The 16,081-nt window shown below is 45.0% G+C and overlaps 1 protein-coding gene across 1 annotated transcript; it reads left to right on the plus strand.

Annotated features, from left to right (window-relative positions):
- Positions 1 to 515: 515 nt before the first annotated feature.
- On the plus strand, positions 516 to 1,918 carry LOC119291986 (peroxidase 1-like). The gene is made up of 3 exons (XM_037570798.1): positions 516 to 793; positions 866 to 1,051; positions 1,142 to 1,918. The coding sequence occupies exons 1-3, from the start codon at positions 584 to 586 to the stop codon at positions 1,727 to 1,729; spliced, it is 984 nt and encodes a 327-aa protein (XP_037426695.1). The 5' UTR covers positions 516 to 583; the 3' UTR covers positions 1,730 to 1,918.
- The last annotated feature ends 14,163 nt before the right edge of the window (positions 1,919 to 16,081 follow it).

Genomic DNA, 16,081 nt, shown 5'->3' on the forward strand with positions numbered 1-16,081 from the left:
TTCCTCGGCTAAAGCGAGCACACAGACACCTAGTAAAGTATGTTGATATGTACATTGCTTGAAAAAACAAAGTGTATATATTGGTCTCATTGGGGATAGCATGTGGCGCCGGTACAAACATACGGACCATGGGATTTCCGTATCTCGAACCACCAGTAGGTGGCATTATTCACTCATTGCCCGTATCCTTTGTTGATTACAACCTGGCACCGCAGTTTGCTCCGTGACAACTAACTAGTAAGTTAAGTGAGTAGATTGATGTCTAGAGAAAAGTTAGTGAATTGATCTAATGATGTGCTTCCGTCTGGCTGTCCGTCCGCCTCCATTATACGTACGGTGGCCGCCGGTGTACCTGCCACGGCAAAGATTCCGCAGAGTGCAAACAAGGAACAACCCATTAAACCATGCGAATTGAACCTACTGCTCCGGAAGACAGCCCACCACATGCAGGCGTGGGGACACTCCGGCGCTATATATATCTCCCGGGCGCCAGTCGAGCAGCAGCAGCAGTTCAAGCTTCCCCTGTTTAATCAGCCACCTAGCCATCGTCGTTTCTTGCATAGCCAAGGAGAGAGGCGAGAAGATGGCGTCGAGGGCTGCGACAATGGTGGCGCTGCTGCTCGCGGCGGTGGCGGCGACGTGCGCGCGGGCGCAGCTGGACGAGAAGTTCTACAGCGAGTCGTGCCCCAGCGTGGAGGACGTCGTGAGGAGGGAGATGGTGAGGGCGCTGTCCCTGGCGCCCAGCCTCGCCGGGCCGCTCCTCCGGATGCACTTCCACGACTGCTTCGTCAGGGTAAGCAGCATTGCATGCATGTTGTCTGTCCGTAACCTGTTTTGTGCAGTGGCCTGACCACCGTGGATGCAGGGGTGCGACGGCTCGGTTCTGCTGGACTCGGCCAACAAGACGGCGGAGAAGGACGCGCAGCCGAACCAGACGCTCCGTGGCTTCGGCTTCGTCGAGAGGGTGAAGGCCGCCGTGGAGAAGGCCTGTCCCGACACTGTCTCCTGCGCCGACGTCCTCGCCCTCATTGCCAGGGACGCAGTATGGCTGGTGAGTAGAGTACCAGGCCATTTTGCAAATGAAATGACACGTTACATGTGGAAGCCAAATGCTAATGCTACTAGATCATGGTTTTTCCAGAGCAAGGGTCCATTCTGGACAGTTCCCCTAGGCCGGCGAGACGGCAGCGTGTCCATATCCAACGAGACCGACGCGCTGCCACCCCCGACTTCCAACTTCACCGTGCTCACCCAGCTCTTCGCCGCTGTCAACCTCGACGCCAAGGACCTTGTCGTCCTCTCCGCCGGGCACACGATCGGGACGTCGCACTGCTTCTCCTTCTTCGACCGGCTCTACAACTTCACCGGCATGGAAAACCCCAGCGACATCGACCCAACGCTGGAGCCACAGTACATGATGCGGCTAAAGAGCAAGTGTGCCAGCCTCAACGACAACACCACCCTTGTGGAGATGGACCCCGGCAGCTTCAAGACCTTCGACACCGACTACTTCAAGCTGGTGAGCAAGCGGAGGGGCCTCTTCCACTCCGACGGTGCCCTCCTCACCGACCCCTTCACCCGCGCCTATGTCCAGCGCCACGCCACCGGCGCCTTCAAGGAGGAGTTCTTCGCTGACTTCGCGGCCTCCATGATCAAGATGGGCAATGCCAATCCGCTCACAGGCAGCCAGGGTGAGATCAGGAAGAAGTGCAGCGTGGTGAACCATTAAATTACTCTAAGATCAGGAAGAAGTAGTACAAGGCTGTTTTGATTCAAGACCATCCCCTTTTCGCTGTAAATTACTGTAAGATTGCTATAGCTCCTTCCTCTCCCAAATCTGTTTATTTCATTAGTTTGTTGTTTCGTTACCACCATGTTAATTCCTTGTACACACGACAAACACTTCGATATTGCCACATCCAATGTGCCGTCCGTTGTCACATGGAGATTCATGTCACGCTTACTTGTGTTGTCTAAGTTTGTCTTGCTTTATTTCAGATTGTTTACTTTTTGTTTGATCTCAGAGCTCAACCCGACAATTCGACCCATGGGTTCACCCGCCCATGTGCACCTGACACTACAGGAAACAGAGCATTTGGCGACAACAAAAGGTGAGCCGACGGGTCATATACACTCACGACCTGGGTAAACCTCAGCCATCGGCAAACCCCCATGGACGCCAACGGTGGCCGTCGGCATACATCCCATTGGCTGACAAAAGGCTGCCACCGTTAGATCTATGCGACAGCCCTCACGGGAGCTGTTGACAAATATTTTTTCTCTATTATTAAAAAAAATTAAATCCATTCTTATTTTTAATTTGAACCTGACTTCTAAATTTAGACATATGATTGCATTGATTTTGAAAAGAAAAAGTTTTTGGAGTTCTTCGCCGACTTCGCCGCCTCCATGATCAAGATGGGAAACGCCAAACCGCTCACTGAAAGCCAGGGTAAGATCAGGAAGAAGTGCAGCGTGGTCAACCATTAAACCACCGATAAAGTACAAGGCTGTTTTGATTTGTGACCATCATTTTTCCGTGTAAATTACTGTAAGATTAGCATAGCTCCTTTCTCTCCCAAATCCTTTCCTTTCATTATTTTATTGTTTAGTTACAACCATGTTAATTCCTTGTACACACGACGAACACTTTGATATTGCCACATCCGACGAGTCGTCCGTTGTCATCTGGAGGTTCCTGTCACGCTTACTAGTTTTGTCTAAGTTTGTCTTGTTTTATTTTAGATTGTTACATAATGTTTTGTTGTGTTTTTTGTTTTAGTTCAGAGCATATCATAATATTTCACGTGTACAAGTAAAAAGAAGAGTAATTGTCAGACTATTTTTATTTAGTTAGTTTTGGGGGAGGCTGGATAGCTACTATCAACCACATCAAACTTGCCAAAAAAGGCTTCGCACCTCTTTATATAAGGTATTGCACATTTTGCGGCATTGACTATTGGCACTGGCGTGCCTTTGGTCTCTTCTTGTTAGAAAGTGTATCTTTATGTTTCGTTGTGTACCTGTGAGAACCAAGTGCACAAGCACGAAGAACGATGGATCCAAGGTAGAAAAACATTTTTCACACATGTGAAGATAATACAAAACGGTAAAAGTCAAAGAAGAGTTATATATTAGTAAAAGCCAATAAGCACCTTGGAGCATTACTGGAGTATAAAAGCCACTTTCCAACATGTCCCGTATACCAACCGTATATATCACTTTTCAACGAAAGTTGAAGGAAATATGCCCTAGAGGCAATAATAAAGTTGTTTTTTATATTTTATTATATCATGATAAATGTTTATTATTCATGCTAGAATTGTATTAACCGAAAACTTAGTACATGTGTGAATACATAGACAAAACATATGGTCCCTAGTATGCCTCTACTTGACTATTCGTTAATCAAAGATGGTTATGTTTCCTAACCATAGACATGTGTTGTCATTTGATGAACGGGATCACATCATTAGAGAATGATGTGAAGGACATGACCCATCTGTTAGCTTAGCATAATGATCAATATGTTTATTGCTATTGCTTTCTTCATAACTTATACATGTTCCTCTGACTATGAGATTATGCAACTCCCGAATACCAGAGGAACACCTTGTGTGCTATCAAACGTCACAACGTAACTGGGTGATTATAAAGATGCTCTACAGGTGTCTCCGAAGGTGTTTGTGGAGTTGGCATAGATCGAGATTAGGATTTGTCACTCCGTGTATCAGAGAGGTATCTCTGGGCCCTCTCGATAATGCTCATCACTATAAGCCTTGCATGCAATGTGACTAATGAGTTAGTTGCGGGATGAAGCATTACAGAACGAGTAAAGAGACTTGCCGATAACGATATTGAACTAGCTATGAAAATACCGACGATCGAATCTTAGGCAAGTAACATACCGATGACAAAGGAAACAACATATGTTGTTATGCGGTTTGACCGATAAAGATCTTCGCAGAATATGTAGGAGCTAATATGAGCATCCAGGTTCCGCTATTGGTTATTGATCGGAGATGTGTCTCGGTCATGTCTACATAGTTCTCGAACCCGAGGGTCCACACGCTTAACGTTCGATGGCGATATGTATTATGAGTTATGTGTTTTGATGACCGAAATTTTTCGGAGTTCCGGATGAGATCACCGACGTGACGAGGAGTCTCGAAATGGTCGAAACATAAAGATTGATATATTGGACTATGTTATTCGGACACAGGAAGAGTTCCGAGTGGTTTCGGGTAAAAACAGAGTACCGGAAGGGGTTACCGGAACCCCTCGGGGAAGTAATGGGCCACCATGGGCCTTAATGGAGAGAGAGGAGGGCCGCAAGGGGCTGGCCATGCACCCTCCCCCTTGGGTCTGAATTGGACTAGGGGAAGGGGGTGATGCTCCCCTTTCCTACTCCCTCTCCCTCTCCTTCCTTCCCCCTCTCTTCCTTGTGGAGGAATCCTACTAGGACTAGTAGTCCTAGTAGGACTCCCTCTCCTTGGGCGTGCCCCTAGGACCAACTGCCCCCCCTCCCTCCTTTATATACGGGGGCAGGGGGGCACCCTAGAACACATACGTTTCTCTTAACCGTGTGCGATGCCCCCCTCCACAGTTACACACCTGATCATACCATCATAGTACTTAGGCGAAGCCCTGCGCCGGTAACATCATCATCACCGTCGCCATGCCGTCGTGCTGACGGAACTCACCCTTGTCCTCAACTGGACCAGGAGAACGAGGGACATCATCGAGATGAACGTGTGCTGAACGTGGAGGTGTCGTACGTTGAGTACTTGGATCTGTTGGATCACGAAGACGTTCGACAACATCAACTGCATTACTAAACTCTTCCGCTTTCGGTTTACGAGGGTACGTGGACACACTCTCCCCTCTCGTTGCTATGCATCCCCTAGATAGATCTTGCGTGATCGTAGGATTTTTTTTAAATACTACATTCCCCAACAGTGGCATCCGAGCCAGGTCTATGCGTAGATGTTATATGCACGAGTGGAACACAAAGAGTTGTGGGCGATAATAGTCATACTGCTTACCACCAACGTCTTACTTTTGATTTGGCGGTATTGTTGGATGAAGCGGCCCAGACCGACATTACATGACCGCGTTCATGAGACTGCTTCTACCGACGTGCTTTGCACATAGGTGGCTAGCGGGTGTCTGTTTCTCCAACTTTAGTAGAATCGAGTTTGACTATGGCCCGTCCTTGTTGAAGGTTAAAACAGCACACTTGACGAAAAATCATTGTGGTTTTAATGCGTAGATAAGAACGCTTGTTGCTAGAAGCCTGTAGCAGCCACGTAAAATTTGCAACAACAAAGTAGAGGACGTATAACTTCTTTTTGCAGGGCTTGATGTGATGTGATATGGTCAAGACATGATGTGATATAAATTGTTGTATAAGATGATCATGTTTTGTAGTAGAGTTATCGGCAACTGGCAGGAGCCATATGGTTGTCGCATTATTGTATGCAATGCAATCGCCATGTAATTGCTTTACTTTATCACTAAGCAATAGCGACAGTCGTAGAAGCAATAGTTGGCGAGACGACAACGATGCTACGATGGAGATCAAGGTGTCACGCCGGCGATGGAGATCATGATGATGCTTCAGTGATGGAGATCATGAGCACAAGACGATGATGGACATATTTTGATTGCATTGATGTTTATCTTTTATGCATCTTATTTTGCTTAGTACGGCGGTAGCATTATAAGATGATCCCTTACTAAATTTCAAGGTATAAGTGTTCTCCCTGAGTATGCACCGCTGCTACAGTTCGTCGTGCCGAGGCACCACGTGATGATCGGGTGTGATAAGCTCTACGTTCACATACAATGGGTGCAAGCCAGTTTTGCACGTGCTGAATACTTGGGTTAAACTTGACGAGCCTAACATATGCAGATATGGCCTCGGAACACCGAGACCGAAAGATCGAACATGAATCATATAGTAGATATGATCAACATAGTGATGTTCACCATTGAAAACTACTCCATCTCACGTGATGATCGTACATGGTTTAGTTGAGTTGGATCACATGATCATTTAGATGACTAGAGGGATGTCTTTCTAAGTGGGAGTTCTTAAGTAATATGATTAATTGAACTTTAATTTATCATGAACTTAGTCCTGCTAGTTATTTTGCATGTCTATGTTACTGTAGATCAATGGCCCGTGCTACCGTTCCTTTGAATTTTAATGTGTTCCTAGAGAAAGCTAAGTTGAAAGATGATGGTAGCAATTACATGGACTGGGTCCGTAACTTGAGGATTATCCTCATTGCTGAACAGAAGAATTACGTACTGCAAGCACCGCTAGGTGTACCACCCGCGCCAGCAACTGTAGACATTGTGAATGTCTGGCAGACGCGTGTTGATGACTACTCGATAGTTCAGTATGCCATGCTTTACGGCTTAGAATCGGGACTTCAAAGACATTTTGAACGCCATGGAGCATATGAGATGTTTCATGAGTTGAAGTTAATATTTCAAGCAAATACCTAAGTTGAGAGATATGAAGTCTCCAACAAGTTCTACAGCTGCAAAATGGAGGATAATAGTTCTGTCAGTGAACATATACTCAGAATGTCTGGGTACCATAACCACTTGACTCAACTGGGAGTTAATCTTCCTGATGATAGTGTCATTGACAGAGTTCTTCAATCACTGCCACCAAGCTATAAAGGCTTCGTGATGAACCATAATATGCAAGGGATGAACAAGATGATTCCCGAGCTCTTCGCAATGCTAAAGGCTGCATAGGTAGAAATCAAGAAGGAGAATCAAGTTTGATGGTCAACAAGACCACTAGTTTCAACAAAAAGGGCAAAGGAAAGAAGGGGAACTTCAAGAAGAACGGCAAGAAAGTTGTTGCTCGGGAGAAGAAACCCAAGTCTGGACCAAAGCCTAAAACTGAGTGCTTCTACTGCAAAGGGTCTGGTCACTGGAAGCGGAATTGCCCAAGTATTTGGCGGATAAGAAGGATGGCAATGTGAAAGGTATATTTGATATACATGTTATTGATGTGTACCTTACTAATGCCCGTAGTAGCGCCTGGGTATTTGATACTAGTTCTGTTGCTCATATTTGCAACTCGAAACAGGGGCTATAGATTAAACGAAGATTGGCTAAGGACGAGGTGACGATGCGTGTAGGAAATGGTTCCAAGGTCAATGTGATCGCCGTCGGCACGGTACCTCTACATCTAGCTTTGGGATTAGTTTTACACCCGAATAATTGTTATTTGGTGCCAGCGACATTATATCTGGATCTTGTTTGATGCGAGACAGTTATTCATTTAAATCAGAGAATAATGGTTGTTCTATTTACATGAGTAATATCTTTTATGGTTATGCACCCTTGTGGAGTGGTCTATTTTTGTTGAATCTCGATCGTGGTGATACACATGTTCATAATATTGAAGCCAAAAGATGCAAAGTTGATAATTATAGTGCAACTTATTTGTGGCACTGCCGTTTAGGTCATATTGGGGTAAAGCGCATGAAGAAACTCCATGCTGATGGGCTTTTGGAATCACTTGATTATGAATCATTTGGTGCTTGTGAACCATGCCTCATGGGCAATATGACTAAAACTCCGTTCTCCGAAACAGTGGTACGAGCTACTGACTTATTGGAAATAATATATACCGATGTATGCGGTCCAATGAGTGTTGAGGCTCGTGGCGGGTATCTTTATTTTCTGATCTTCATAGATGATTTGAGCAGATATTGGTATATCTACTTAATGAAACATAAGTCTGAAACGTTTGAAAAGTTCAAAGAATTTCAGAGTGAAGTGGAAAATCATCGTAACAAGAAAATAAAATTTCTACGATCTGATCGTGGAGGAGAATATTTGAGTTAGAGTTCAGTCTTCATTTGAAACAATGTGGAATAGTTTTGCAGCTGACGCCTCCTGGAACACCATAGCGTAATGGTGTGTCCAAACGTCGTAACCGTACTTTATTGGATATGGTGCGATCTATGATGTCTCTTACTGATTTAGCACTATCGTTTTGGGGTTATGCTTTAGATACGGTTGCATTCACATTAAATAGGGCACCATCGAAATCCGTTGAGACGATGCCTTATGAACTGTAGTTTGGCAAGAAACCAAAGTTGTTGTTTCTTAAAGTTTGGGGCTGTGATGCTTATGTGAAAATCTTCAACCTGATAAGCTCTAACCCAAATCAGAGAAGTGTGTCTTCATAGGATACCCAAAGGAAATTGTTGGGTACACCTTCTATCACAGATCCGAAGGCAAGATATTGGTTGCTAAAAATGGATCCTTTCTAGAGAAAGAGTTTCTCTCGAAAGAAGTGAATGGGAGGAAAGTAGAACTTGATGAGGTTATTGTACCTTCTACTGAATTGGACAGTAGTTCATCACAAAAATCAGTTCCAGTGATTCCTACACCAATTAGTGAGGAAGCTAATGATGATGATCATGAAACTTCGGATCAAGTTACTACCAAACCTCATAGGTCATCCAGAGTACGATCCACACCAGAGTGGTACGGTAATCCTGTTCTAGATGTCATATTACTAGACCATGATGAACCTACAAACTATGAGGAAGCGATGATGAGCCCAGATTCCACAAAATGGCTTGAGGCCATGAAATCTAAGATGGGATCCATGTATGAGAACAAAGTGTGGACTTTTGTGGACTTGCCATATGATCGGCAAGCCATAGAAAATATATGGATCTTCTAGAAGAAGACTGACGCTGACGGTAATGTTACTGTCTACAAAGCTCGACTTGCTGCGAAAGGTTTTTGACAAGTTCAAGGAGTTGACTATGATGAGACTTTCTCACTCGTAGCGATGCTTAAGTCTGTCTGAATCATGTTAGCAATTGCCGCATTTTATGATTATGAAATTTGGCAAATGGATGTCAAAACTGCATTCCTTAATGGATTTCTTAAAGAAGAGTTGTATATGATGCAACCAGAAGGTTTTGTCAATCCAAAGGGTGCTAACAAAGTGTGCAAGCTCAAGCAATCCATTTATGGACTGGTGCAAGCCTCTCGGAGTTGGAATATATGCTTTGATAGTGTGATCAAAGCATATGGTTTTATATAGATTTTTGGAGAAGCCTGTATTTACAAAAAAGTGAGTGGGAGCTTTGTAGCATTTATAATATTATATGTGGATGACATATTGTTGATTGGAAATGATACTGAATTTCTGGATATCATAAAAGGATACTTGAATAAGATTTTTTTCAATGAAAGACCTCGGTGAAGCTGCTTACATATTGGGCATCAAGATCTATAGATATAGATCAAGACGCTTAATTGGAATTTCACAAAGCACATACCTTGATAAGATCTTGAATAAGTTCAAAATGGACCAGTCAAAGAAAGGGTTCTTTCCTGTGTTACAAGGTGTGAAATTGAGTCAGACTCAATGCCCGACCACTGTAGAAGATAGAGATAAGATGAAATTAGTTCCTTATGCTTCAGCCATAGGCTCTATCATGTTTGCAATGCTATGTACCAGACCTGATGTGTGCCTTTCTATAAGTATAGCATGGAGGTACCAAAGTAATCCAGGAGTGGATCACTGGACAGCGGTCAAAGCATCCTGAAATACCTGAAAAGGACTAAGGATATGTTTCTCGTTTATGGAGGTGACAAAGAGCTTGTTGTAAATGTATACACTAATGAAAGCTTTGACACTGATCCAGATGACTCTAAGTCACAATTCGGATATGTATTTATATTGAATGGTGGAGCTGTCAGTTGGTGCAATTCCAAGCAAAGTGTCGTGGCGGGATCTACGTGTGAAGTGGAGTACATAGCTACTTCGAAAGCAGCAAATGAAGGAGTCTGAATGAAGGAGTTCATATCCAATCTAGGCGTAATACCTAGTGCATCAGGTCCAATGAAAATCTTTTATGACAATACTGGAGCAATTGCCTTGGCTAAGGAATCCAGATTTCACAAGAGAACCAAACACATCAAGAGACGCTTCAATTCCATCCGACATCAAGTCGCGGAGGGAGAAATAGAGATTTGCAAAGTACATACGGATCTGAATGTTGCAGACCCATCGACTAAGCCTCTTCCATGAGCAAAACATGATCAGCACTAAGACTCCATGGGTGTTAGAATCATTACCATGAAATCTAGACTATTAACTCTAGTGCAAGTGGGAGACTGAAGGAAATATGCCCTAGAGGCAATAATAAAGTTGTTATTTATATTTCCTTATATCATGATAAATGTTTATTATTCATGCTAGAATTGTATTAATCGGAAACTTAGTACATGTGTGAATACATAGAAAAAACATATGGTCCCTAGTATGCCTCTACTGGACTAGCTCATTAATCAAAGATGGATATGTTTCCTAACCATAGACATGTGTTGTCATTTGATGAATGGGATCACATCATTAGAGAATGATGTTATGGACATGACCCATCCTAGCTTAGCATAATGATCAATAACTTTATTGCTATTGCTTTCTTCATAACTTATGTATGTTCCTCTGACTATGAGATTATGCAACTCCCGAATAATAGAGAAACACCTTGTGTGCTATCAAACATCACAACGTAACTGGGTGATTATAAAGATGCTCTACAAGTGTATCCGAAGGTGTCTGTGGAGTTGACATAAATCGGGATTAGGATTTGTCCCTTCGTGTATCGGAGAGGAATCTCTGGGCCCTCTCGGTAATGCTCATCACTATAAGCCTTTCAAGCAATGTGACTAATGAGTTAGTTGTGGGATGAAGAATTACAGAACAACTAAAGAGACTTGCCGGTAACGAGAATGAACTAGGTATGAAGATACCGATGATCGAATCTCAGGCAAGTAACATACCGATGACAAAGGGAACAACGTATGTTGTTATCCTGTTTGACCGATAAAGATCTTCGTAGAATATGTAGGAGCCAATATGAGCATACAGGTTCCACTATCGGTTATTGATCGGAGATGTATCTCGATCATGTCTACATAGTTCTCGAACCAGTAGGGTCTGCACGCTTAATGTTCGATGGCAATATGTATTATGAGTTATATGTTTTGATGACCGAAGTTTGTTCGGAGTTCTGGATGAGTTCACCGACGTGACGAGGAGTCTCGAAATGGTCGAGGCATAAAGATTGATATATTGGACTATGTTAGTCGGATACCGGAAGAGTTCCGAGTGGTTTCAGGTAAAAACAAAGTACCGGAAGGGGTTACCGGAACCTCCCAGGGAAGTAATGGGCCACCAAGGGCCTTAGTGGAGAGAGAGGAGGGCTGCAAGTGGCTGGCCGCACGCTCTCCCCTTGGGTCCGAATTGGACTAGGGGAAGGGGACGACGTCCCCTTTCCTACTCCCTCTCCCTCTCCTTCATTCCCCCTCTCTTCCTTGTGGAGGAATCCTACTAGGACTAGTAGTCCTTGTAGGACTCCCTCTCCTTGGGTGCGCCCGTAGGGCCGACCGGCCTCCCCCTCCCTCCTTTATATACGAGGGTAGGGGGCACCCTAGAACACATAAGTTTCTCTTAACCGTGTGCGATACCCCCCTCCACAGTTACACGCATGATCATACCATCATAGTGCTCAGGCAAAGCCCTGCGCCGGTAAGATCATCATCATCGTCGCCACGCCATCGTGCTGACGGAACTCACCCTCGTCCTCAACTAGATCAAGAGAACGAGGGACATCATCGAGTTGAACGTATGCTGAACACGGAGGTGCCATACGTTCAATACTTGCATCAGTTGGATCACAAAGACGTTTGACTACATCAACCATGTTACTAAACACTTCCGCTTTCGGTCTAAGAGGGTACGTGGAAACACTCTCCCCTCTCGTTGTTATGCATCCCCTAGATAGATCTTGCGTGATCGTAGGAATGTTTTTTGAAATACTATGTTCCCCAAAAGTGGCATCCGAGCTAGGTCTACGCGTAGATGTTATATGCACGGGTGTAACACAAAGAGTTGTGGGCGACAATAGTCATACTGCTTACCACCAATGACTTACTTTGATCTAGCGGTATTGTTGGATGAAGCGGCCCGGACCGACATTACATGACCGCATTCATGAGACTGATTCTACCGACGTGCTTTGCACATAGGTGGCTGGTGGGTATCTATTCCTCCAACTTTAGTTGAATCGAGTTTGACTACGGCCGGTCCTTGTTGAAGGTTAAAACAACACACTTGACGAAAAATCGTTGTGGTTTTGATGCGTAGGTAAGAACGCTTCTTGCTAGAAGCCCGTAGCAGCCACGTAAAATTTGCAACAACAAAGTAGAGGACGTCTAACTTGTTTTTGCTGGGCTTGCTGTGATGTGATATGGTCAAGACATGATGTGGTATAGATTGTTGTATGAGATGATCATGTTTTGTAACAGAGTTATCGGCAACTGGCAGGAGCCATATGGTTGTCGCATTATTGTATGCAATGAAATTACCATGTAATTGCTTTACTTTATCACTAAGTGGTAGCGATAGTCATAGAAGAAATAGTTGGCGAGACGACAACGATGCTACGATGGAGATCAAGGTGTCACGCCGGCGATGGAGATCATGACGATGCTTCGGTGATGGAGATCATGAGCACAAGGCGATGATGGCCATATCATGTCACATATTTTGATTGCATTGATGTTTATCTTTTATGCATCTTATTTTGCTTAGTACGGCGGTAGCACTATAAGATGATCCCTTACTAAATTTCAAGGTATAAGTCTTCTGCCTGAGTATGCACTATTGGTACAGTTCGTCGTGCCGAGACACCATGTGATGATCGAGTGTGATAAGCTATATGTTCACATACAACAGGTGCAAGCAAATTTTGCACGTGCTAAATACTTGGGTTAAACCTGATAAGCCTAGCATATGCAGATATGGCCTCGGAACACTGAGACCGAAAGATGGAACATGAATCATATAGTAGATATGATCAACATAGTGATGTTCACCATTGAAAACTACTCCATCTCACGTGATGATCGAACATGGTTTAGTTGATTTGGATCACATGATCATTTAGATGACTATAGGGATGTCTATCTAAGTGGGAGTTCTTAAGTAATATGATTAATTGAACTTTAATTTATATGAACTTAGTCCTGATAGTTATTTTGCATGTCTATGTTATTGTAGATCAATGGCCCGTGCTACCGTTCCTTTGAATTTTAATGCGTTCCTAGAGAAAGCTAAGTTGAAAGATGATGGTAGCAATTACATGGACTGGGTCCGTAACTTGAGGATTATCCTCATTGCTGCACAAAAGAATTACGTCCTGCAAGCACCGCTAGGTGTACCACCCACGCCAGCAACTGTAGACATTGTGAATGCCTGGTAGACGCGTGTTGATGACTACTCGATAGTTCAGTATGCCATGCTTTACGGCTTAGAATCGGGACTTCAAAGACGTTTTGAACGTCATGGAGCATATGAGATGTTCCATGAGTTGAAGTTAATATTTCAAGCAAATGCCGAGTTGAGAGATATGAAGTCTCCAACAAGTTCTACAGCTGCAAAATGGAGGATAATAGTTCTGTCAGTGAACATATACTCAGAATGTCTGGGTACCATAACCACTTGACTCAACTGGGAGTTAATCTTCCTGATGATAGTGTCATTGACAGAGTTCTTCAATCACTGCCACCAAGCTATAAAGGCTTCATGATGAACCATAATATGCAAGGGATGAACAAGACGATTCTCGAGCTCTTCGCAATGTTAAAGGTTGTGGAGGTAGAAATCAAGAAGGGGCATCAAGTGTTGATGGTCAACAAGACCACAAGTTTCAACAAAAACGGCAAAGGAAAGAAGGGGAACTTCAAGAAGAACGGCAAGAAAGTTGCTGATCAGTAGAAGAAACCCAAGTCTGGACCAAAGCCTGAAACTGAGTGCTTCTACTGCAAAGGGACTGGTCACTGGAAGCGGAATTGCCCCAAGTATTTCGCGGATAAGAAGGATGGCAAAGTGAAAGGTATATTTCATATACATGTTATTGATGTGTACCTTACTAATGCTCGTAGTAGTGCCTTGGTATTTGATACTGGTTATGTTGCTCATATTTGCAACTCGAAACAGGGGCTACAGATTAAACGAAGATTGGCAAAGGACGAGGTGACGATGTGCGTCGGAAATGGTTCCAAGGTCGATGTGATCGCTGTCGGCACGCTACTCTACATCTAGCTTCGGGATTAGTTTTACACCCAAATAATTTTTATTTGGTGCCAGTGTTAAGCATGAACATTATATCTGGATCTTGTTTGATGCACTACCACAAAAATACACATCCTGACATTTTGGGCCGAACGAAAAAAAATTGTCATACTTATGACACTTCTATGACAATAATTGTGACAAATCCCGGTATCATCATAGATGTGGTGGGCTCCTACTTCTATGACAAAAAATCATGACAGAAAATGGGCTTTTCATGCTGGGCGGGCAGGAGACGCAGCTGCATGACATTCTTTGGGCCATCCATGACGGAAAAAACCAAGGTAGAAGCGAGGGCGAGGAAAATATCGGGGTGTTCCTGATTACGGTGGGTGGTCGGGGCCGAGCGATGCACGGAGGTTTGCGCATTTCTCTTGTACACGCACGTGCGTGGGTGCGAGGCATTGGGATCTAACTGAACCCGAGCGATTGCACTGCATGCTACGCGTTACTGAACCCAAGCGATCGATCGATGGTTGTTAACTGAACCCGATCGAGTGATTCCTTCGCTACTGCTGCTAACTGAAGTCGATCGATGCTGCCTCTGGATGAACAGTGAGTGTTGCGGGGGGGTTTGGATGAACAGTTCTGGATGGGGGTGGATGAACAGGACCCCGTGGTGTTGCCTCTGGATGAACAGGACCCCGATCGATCGAGCCGGTTGGGGCTGGATGAACAGGACCCCGTGGAGGGCTGGATGAACAGGACGACCCCGTGGAGGGCTGGATGAATAGTAGATGGTGGAGGGGTGGATGAACTGTATCCCGTGAAGGGGTGGTTGAACAGGAGCCCGTGGAGAGGGGTGGTTGAACAGTAGTCGGTGGAGTAGCGCGTGGTGGAGGTTGGGTGAACAGGAGCCCGTGGATGAACAGTCGTAGGTGGAAGCTGGAGGAGGTCGACGGTGGATGAACAGTATCCCGTGGAGGCTAGAGGAGGTCGACGGTGGAGATGAACAATATCCCGTGGAGTGCTGTTTTGCGGTACGCCATACCCCTCCCGATGAACAGGACCTCCGTTTCGACCGTAGCGCTCCAACACAAATCTGTTTCCTCCGTTTTGTGGTACGCCACACCCCTCCCAATCAATAGGACTCCGTTTCGACCGTAGGAGGTCCAACACAAGTCCGTTTCCTCCGTTTTGCGGTACGCCAGACCCCTCCCGATGAATAGGATCCCGTTTCGAACGTCGCCGGTCGAACAAAAGGCTGTTTCCTCCGTTCTGCGGTACGCCAGTCCTCATTTCCATCGGCTGTTCCGTCCAAGCCCTCCCAATGAACATGACGAAGCATTCTGTTCTGACCCAGACGGTTGGCTCCCCATGAACATGATGACGATGCAGTTTCTTCGTTCCGACCCAGCCATGTACACGAGCCCTGGTCGTATGTATGTGCGAGTAGGCGTTCGAGACCCCGCCCATATGTACGTACGTGGCTGTATTTTCTTTCTTGCACACTGGCCGTTGTACGTACGTGTACATGCTACATGCGCGCCTCTACTACGACACGTGCATGCCTCTACATCGACCAGTATGTACGTACACGTTCGCGACCAGAATGACAACACTACGTACGCTTCGACCAGGTGGGTCCCGACTGTCAGGCACTTCCTTGCGTGCGAAGATGTAGCTGGTGGGTCCCAGCAAACAGGGGGGCGAATTGTTTTTTTTTGCACGGACGCACTTCCTTGCGTGCGAAGATGTAGCTGGCGGGTCCCAGCAGTCAGGGGGAAAACATTTTTTCGCGAAATACGGTGGCCCGTTCGGTGAGTCCCTGCTGTCAGGTGGAGGAATAATTATTTTGCGCGTAATAAGGAGGCACTTCCTTGCGGCCGCCGTGGACCCAGCTGTCAGCCTCTCCACGTACAGTACTCTTCCGATCGA

Source organism: Triticum dicoccoides, chromosome 4B (assembly GCF_002162155.2).
Source record: "Triticum dicoccoides isolate Atlit2015 ecotype Zavitan chromosome 4B, WEW_v2.0, whole genome shotgun sequence".
NCBI classification, from domain to species: domain Eukaryota; kingdom Viridiplantae; phylum Streptophyta; class Magnoliopsida; order Poales; family Poaceae; genus Triticum; species Triticum dicoccoides.